Source organism: Hoplias malabaricus, chromosome 2 (assembly GCF_029633855.1).
Source record: "Hoplias malabaricus isolate fHopMal1 chromosome 2, fHopMal1.hap1, whole genome shotgun sequence".
In the NCBI taxonomy this organism is placed as follows: Eukaryota; Metazoa; Chordata; class Actinopteri; order Characiformes; family Erythrinidae; genus Hoplias; species Hoplias malabaricus.
This window is the reverse complement of record NC_089801.1, coordinates 54481134-54488697: the sequence shown is the minus strand read 5'-3', so window position 1 is coordinate 54488697 and position 7564 is coordinate 54481134. Positions and strand designations below refer to the sequence as shown.

General features: G+C 42.5%; 1 protein-coding gene across 2 annotated transcripts in view; it reads left to right on the top strand.

The window, feature by feature from the left end:
* Positions 1–3770: 3770 nt before the first annotated feature.
* LOC136686734 (fibroblast growth factor 14-like) overlaps positions 3771–7564 on the top strand; it is a 116879-nt gene continuing 113085 nt past the window's right edge. For both annotated transcript variants that reach the window (XM_066660684.1, XM_066660683.1), the window contains exon 1: positions 3771–4394. In XM_066660684.1, coding sequence (XP_066516781.1) covers positions 4259–4394 — 136 coding nt within the window. In that variant the 5' untranslated portion in view covers positions 3771–4258. The remainder of the gene's footprint in view (positions 4395–7564) is intronic.

Sequence of the window (7564 nt, the reverse complement as noted above, 5' to 3'; positions counted from 1 at the left end):
AGAGGCTAAGTGACATCACATTTCTGTGTATAAAATAATGTCTATAAAAATGTCCACGAATGTATTGCTCGGAAGCAACTGCACATGACATCATGAGAGGTGTAAAATCTGCCAGAACTACATTCTCAGGAGTGATGGAGCAAGATCATTTTAATAAATTAATGAATAATTTTGGGTTCTCTAGAGTTGTGTTTGTGATAAGAATGAAGTATTTTACATTAGTTCCTGACTAATGCTTTTGTTTATGATCTTGTGGTGGTCCATAGTATGTTTTTTTCTTTGTTGTTGTTGAGGGAAAGATGGTCAGTTTCTCCAGGCACCCCTGTGGAGGGGCAGGATAGAAGCACTGCCATGTTGCTGCACCACCCACTGAAGCTTAGGGTCAGGCTCTTTGTCCAGCCAGCGGTGGTAGCCGTTGGAGAAAGGGCAAGGCTATTACACTCTGCAGTTCTCCAGCAAATGGTCAAATTGTCGCTGATGTCATGGGATCCAAATCACTCCCATGAGTCAGTGGAGTGGGGCTTGTACTCTCAGAGGAGCATTTCTGCAGAGAGCAATCTATAAACAAAAAAATAAATAAAAATCTGCAAACCACAAATCAGCCAAGTTAGATTAACTCGTACAAATCTATACAGAAACCGATTCAGCACTGTGCACGCTACACATCCCTCTATGTGTTCATTCAGCAATCTGGCTGCTCATTCGGTCCTGTTCATTCAATACTATAGATGTCCCCTCAGTGTTAATTCAACACTAGATGTTTGGTCAACACTCTAATTTAGTTCTGCCCACTCTTAGTAACCTACTGCTCTTTTCCAACCACAGTGGCTATAATCTACAAGTTATTTTTCTCCCCCAGACTGTCCTATTTTAATATTCAAATGACTTTTATAAAAAAAACATTGAAACTAATATTAATAGCTTCCAACTGGAATCATTTGTTTATCAGTGGTATCAGTGGTGCTGGGATTGTGGGTTCATGCCCTGCTCCAGGTGACTGACTGTGAGACGTTTGGTGTGTTTTCCATGTGTCTGTGTGGGTTTCTTCCGGGATCTAAATCTCCTAAAGGTTTCTTAAAGGTGGTCACAATTTTAACTTAATATAATTTTTATATATATTTTTTTTAATTCCTAGAATTTTTCCTTACCATTTGTGAGCTCTTCAGTCTGTTTGCTCACAGAACAAAGCTCTGGTGTTTTTATAGAACTCTGGACAACCACTCTGTAAATGGGAAACAAATTAAATATCTTGGTCTGAAATGGCTTTTGCATCTGGAGGCATGTGGATGGTGGAGAGACCTCTGATCACTGAAAAGAGATGAGGATGTTGCTCTATTCCTGCTACGTAGGTGGGTAACCCTTACTTATTTTTGCTGTTACAGTTACTTTACTTGAGAAGAAATGGACTCCATGATAATAAATACATACTGAAAATGCCAAAGTTCCTCTGGAAATTCAGACAGTGAATATAAACTTACAAACATGTTCAGCTTCAACCATGAACAAGCTACAGTTAGTTTCTTACTCAAACATACCATCAAACCTTAAAAGATGGTCCTGAATGAACACAAATTGGAGGGGGAGTTTGTATTCCTGTGAGAACAGTAGTTCTCCAGAATGGTCTATGTTGCCTTAAAACATGGCAATTATTATTTAACAGTTTCACAAATGCTACTAGTTAGTATTCTATGGACAACTCCCAAATCTGAGGTCAGTGCACTTTTCTTGCAAGGTTGCAAGCTCAGCCAATAAGGCATTTACAGTTGCTAACTCTAGTACCGATGTGCTCTGTTTGCTAGTGGTTTCTGGGAGGTCAGATTATAGGTTCACTATTTTTGAAGTTAGCTGCTTCCAAGATCCATATATCTGGGGCTCTTGGTAGACTGACGGTATTTCTGTACCCAGAGTGTGGTTTTGCACCTCTGGCTTCTCTTCTTGATCATTACTTCAGGTTCTGAACAAATGACCAACATGCCACTCAAGTTTAAAGTGTTTGTCGGTCTGCAGACCTCCCAACTTGTTTTATTCCACTTGTCTGATACTGCACTGAGGTAATAGACTCTTCAGAGATACAATATAAGGGTAAGGACATCTACACAGGACGAAAAATGTGTCATACAGAATATTTGGTTGCCTCTAAGGCAGGGGTCAATAAAAGGTGGATCAGGGACCGGGTCCATACCCAGATGCTGTCCTGTCTGGGCCTGGACCTATGACTGAGAATCATTTAATTTTGAACTGAGTGTTTTTCTTAATTGGTGCAGCTTTTCTAGCCATTACGGTACAGGTTTAGCAGTCCAGGAGACTCACAGACCAATGCATTCATGTGACCATGTGACGCTACTCAGACAATCTGATCTGTGCATGCTGTTACTTATCTGAATGACACACAGGGCAGGGTTCAAGACACCGCTTTTCTGGGGTCAAAAAAAAAAAAAAAAATATATATATATATATATAAATAGCCCCCAGGACAAGATAAAGGCACTTTTTGGACTTTTAAAGTCCAACCTTTCAACGAAGAGAGCACCTGGAGGAAACCCATGCAGACACAGAGAACACACCAAACTTCTCACAGTCACCCAAAGCAGGGCTCAAACCCACAACCCCATATCCCTGGAGCTACGTGACAGTGACACTACCTGTTGGGCCACCGTGGATGTTCTGTGGTGACTCTAAATAAAGCGATATGAGTTAAACCAATGGTCTACATTGACAGACTCTTAGGAAAGGCACTGTGTCCTTTATTAGGCAGCATCACATGAAATGTTGCATGAAACATGTTTTCACATTTGGCATTTTGCCAAACACAGAACATTACCCTTGTTACTAAGTTATTCTTGGGACTTAAGTTGGACCAAAACTGAGAAATTAAAATGGTATCTAATAAGAATCACGTACAGTTTAAAGTTTGGACCCACGTGTGTATTGTTGCTTCTCCGTTCCTGAATAACCAGTGGATAACGCTTGTGTGACAAATGTTTGGCAGCCAGCCGATGGTGGTTCTGATCTTGCATTCACATCTGAACAAAAAGGTGTTTGAGTTCATCAGTAGATCGATCCCTCAGTGATGAAGACGGTAAGTATTTATCGGATGGGGACAGATTTGGTGCATGGCGATATATCAATACCACAACCATGAAACTGATAATGATGATGATGTATCCGCTTGTATACGGTTGTTAGCTGTCTCAGTTAACCCATGTTTTTTAAATGCATGTATATATATATTTTAAACTCTGTGCTGTGTCTAAACTGAAAATCCATGGAGCAATATGAAGTGCACATTTTGACAACGTAGGGACATATTTGCAAAGTACCGCATGGAGCGTTATGTCCCAACACACGAGGCCTATTGATGTTCATCCAACACTGGAGCTGTTCATTCAACATTCAGGATGTTCATTCACTACTGCAGACATCCATTCAAATCTGCAGAGGTCATTTCAGAAATACTGGTGTTTCTTCCAACTGTAGCTCATCCAAAGTGAGGATTCTGTTTGTGATGAGGTGTAGAAGGTAGAAGGAGGAGGAGTAAAACAGCAAATCTGAGAGAGAGAGAGAGAGAGAAAAGAGAGAGAGAGAGATAGAGAGAGAGAGAGAGAGAGAGAGATGGAATACAGTACCTGAATGACTGAGTGGGTGATAGGTAGGTAGAGAGAGAGAGAGAGAGAGAGAGAGAGAGAGAGAGAAAGGTGGGGATATATTTGAAAAAAAAAAAAAAAGACGAGGGGGGCTAAGACGTAACGTGACGCGCGCGCACTCGGTGATGTGTTGAGTTGGGGTCACCGCCGCCGCCGCCGCAGCAGCAGCAGCAGCAGCAGCGCGGGATGCGTGTTCGTGCTCGTGCTCGCGCTCGCGCTGCTCGCCCTCGTCGCGCGGCCCTTAAAGCGCGGAGCGAGCGGAGGGGCGCGAGCCCCCTCTGCTATGCCGCGGTCCCTCGCGCTCCAACCGTCCGCCTCGCACCTCCGCCGCCGGCGCCGCTTCCACTGAGCCCACCGCCACTGCTTTGTAACCGAGCAGTGTAACGGAGCGACGGGAGACCGAGAGTGAGAGGAGGAGGAGGAGAAGAAGAGGGAGAAGGAAAAGGGGGTGAAAGAGAGGAAGGAGAGCGGAGTGGAAGAAGAAGCGAAAGAGAAGTTGAAAGAAGAGAAGGGGAAGAAGGAGAAAAAGGAGTTGTAGAAGCGGGAGAAAGAGGAGGAGAGGGAGGAGAAGCAGGAGAGCTGGGCTGTTATGCAACCGCGAGGTGCTCTTCTCTATGAGGCTCTATTCTAGGCTGCTGGGTCGCTCCTCGCCCAGATCGATGTGGTTTCTGTGGAACATTGTCAGCAAAGGATCGCATATGCTGCAGTGTCTTTGTGGCAAGAGTCTTAAGAAAAACAAGAACCCGAGTGGTAAGGCAACCCATTCATCTCCTGCACAGACACCGGAGTACAAGTCAGTGTGCTGTTGAATGTAATGCAGTTAATTGGAATTGTGTGCAGCAAGTGTTGTGGTCTGATGTGTGCTACTAATGGGTGATGGTGGTAAGTGGTGCTGGTGGGGGTGAGTAAGTTATTACGGAGCCTAGGTGCAGCACGAAACGCTCTCACTCTGAGAGAGAGAGAGAGAGAGAGAGAGAGAGAGAGAGAGAGAGAGAGGCCCGGTTTTCGTCGTGTAGCGCGTACAACTTTCACAGCAATGTGACCCGGGCTGAGACTGCGGCTCTTTCTTGACAGGCCTTTGCTGTGTAGACAGTTGTGGGCTATTCCAGTGTTTTCAGTGGGGGGGAGATGGGAGAGTTACTGCAGTGGGACTTCTGCAACACTTTGCTGCTTCATTCTGGCGCGTGTCATGAGGGCGAGGGGCTAAAAGCACACACTTACCTACTACATCACCTATACTACCCACATAAGTAAGAAAATAAATATATACAGAGGTTGTCGTATTGTGTGGTGGGCAGGCGCAGGGTGGGCATCATGGAGCGCAAAGCGCAAATCCTTCTTCAGCACTGGAGGATAGTGCTGCTGTATACGGACTTGTTTCAAATGGTTCCACGTGAATGAAACACGCTCCTCTGTCGACTTCGGCCGAGAGGGACTGCGCTGACGGAACGTGTCTCGTTCAACGTGGAGCGTGAAGTTAATCCAGAGCCCCACTTTTCTCAGTGACAGCTACGAAAAGCTAGTGTCTGTACTGTTGCGGGCTTTGAATGATCTTCCAACAGTCATCTGCAGGGAAATAAATGTACATAAATATGCAAAATACGCCGATATTTCGCCTTTACACATCCAGCCCACGCAGATCCAAAGAGCGACTTGTTTAGCTGCTGTTTTCAGAAAGAACTGAATCTAAAGTAGGCTAATGTTTTATTTATGCCACAATTTAACCAAGGCTTTCAGCCTCCAGTTTGTGTTGTTGTCTGTCAGTGTAAGCTCAGCGTTTCAAAGAGTTGGTTGGCCTCTAGACTGGTGGGACGGCTAATAGAATCCCACGAATAAACAAAGACACAATTTCCAAAAGAGAGAGAAAGTAGAGAGAAGGATAAAGAGAAAAAAGGAGCAAACGTCTAATAATATGCCTCCCCGTTCATTCAGACAGTGTTGAAGTTATTAGAGGCGGCCTCTCGGCTTCCGTACTCCGACGCTGTACTGCAGTGTAGTAGATCAACAGCAACACAAATTGACGCGAGAAAAACAGTCAGATTGATGGCTTTCTCCGCTTTGTGTAGTATTCTAAAGTCTTAAACAGATGACAAAGATGCCCCATGATGGTTTATAACTAACAGGAAAAGAGGAAAGAGGCTACAGTTATAGTTTATGAGCTACCTGTTCACCCCCCTCCAAAAAAAAAAAAAAAAAAGGTTTCACCCCTTTGTTATGAATTATACTGCAGCAAGCGCGTCCACTTCCTCAAGTCCATAGGGCTGTGGTGAAAGACAGAGACGGGCACAAGCAACATTTCATGTGTTTTTTTTTATGTTCTTTAGGACAACAGATACTCAAGTGTCACTAATACTCCAGTGTCAATAAAGAGGCCTTGTGTGAGGACCCTTGAGTTTGTGGGGCCTCTGGTGCAGTTTTTGTTGCAGTATTTTGATCAGTTTACAGAGCCATTCTAACATATAAATTAAAATCCAGTGTTATTTTTGTTTAGCATCTCAATTTCAGCAGTTTTTTTGTTTGATTTCTCACTACAGTACCAAGCTGAAGATTACTACCATCCTCTGTAAATGGTATTAGTTTAGTGTGCTGAAGAGTCATCATGAAAACAGAAATCGCAGACTTGAATTAAATCAGTTTACTTAGACAATTTAGGCATCTCGTTTACAGTGTGGATGCAGCTGTAGCATTCCAAATAGATTGTCTCCAATAGATTTATCAAGAGAAGAAACCTATACAAAATCTCAATCAGGCTCAATCTGGGAACTACAGTATCATTGTACAACATGATGTAGCATGTTTACAATGTCAGCAACTGCTGTTTAATTTTCAGTTTATCACTTTAACACACTCACAGCCATGGAAGGATGTACATTTTGTGTTCTCATTGGCATTTTAGAACAGCTTGAAGGCAAGGCAAAAATTTTGTTCTGTGAACTGTGTCCTAACAAACCTACTGGGCAGATTGTGTGTGCTCACATGTATATTTACCTAGAGTATATCTTTGTATGCCCAGCTTGTAATTTTTTTGAGATTTGTGTGTTTGTATTGTAGTATCAAACATATGTTTCGGATAATTATTGATGATTTGTGAGCATTGCTTTTGTTTGTCACTATCATATGTGCCTATTGTGAGAAATATGTCTGCCTGTAGTTGTTTTGCCTTAGATGTGAAAAAAGTCAATTTGGTAAAAAGAACATTCCAGTCCACTTTTTGTTCTACTGTCTGGTTGTGTTATAAGGAGGTAACACTTCCTTTGTGTTGTCATAAATCAATGGCTGTGATAGATGAGGGGCATCTAAATCCCTAGACAGTATGCATACAACAACTAGCAATGATACCCATTTGTCAATGGCTTATAATTTAAATTAAGATGTATTTGAATTCAATATTAACATCTTTAGGCTTTATGTCAGCAAAAGCCAAACTGTATAAGGTCAAGAAAAGCCTTCCACCGTGGATAATAGGCAGTATAGGTCAATAGTAGCGTTTGCTTCACATTATGACCTTAATGATAATATGGCGGTACTACTATGATTCTGTGTTGTTTTTCATCCTTTTTTACTGTACATTATCATTTACATTGAGGATGTTCTTGCAGGTCTCTGTTTAAATAGTATTAGATGAAATAGCTGTTTTCCATACAGAGATCTTAAAATATGCCTGGAACCTGATGCCAGACAACTTGCGGGCTTTGAAACATGGCCTACCTTTGTTTAAGCTACTTAAACTGATGTTTATGTATTGATGAAGACAATCGATATTAACACATCCACTACTTTCGTTTTCAAAGCTCTTTAGGCTTCCATAATAAAATGTGATGGTCTATGAGGCCGCAGCATTCAAGCTGCTTCTGTTGTAGTAATATGAGAATCCCAGTGGAGAGCTTGGCTTTTTTCTCCTTTATTACTTTTGCCATCAG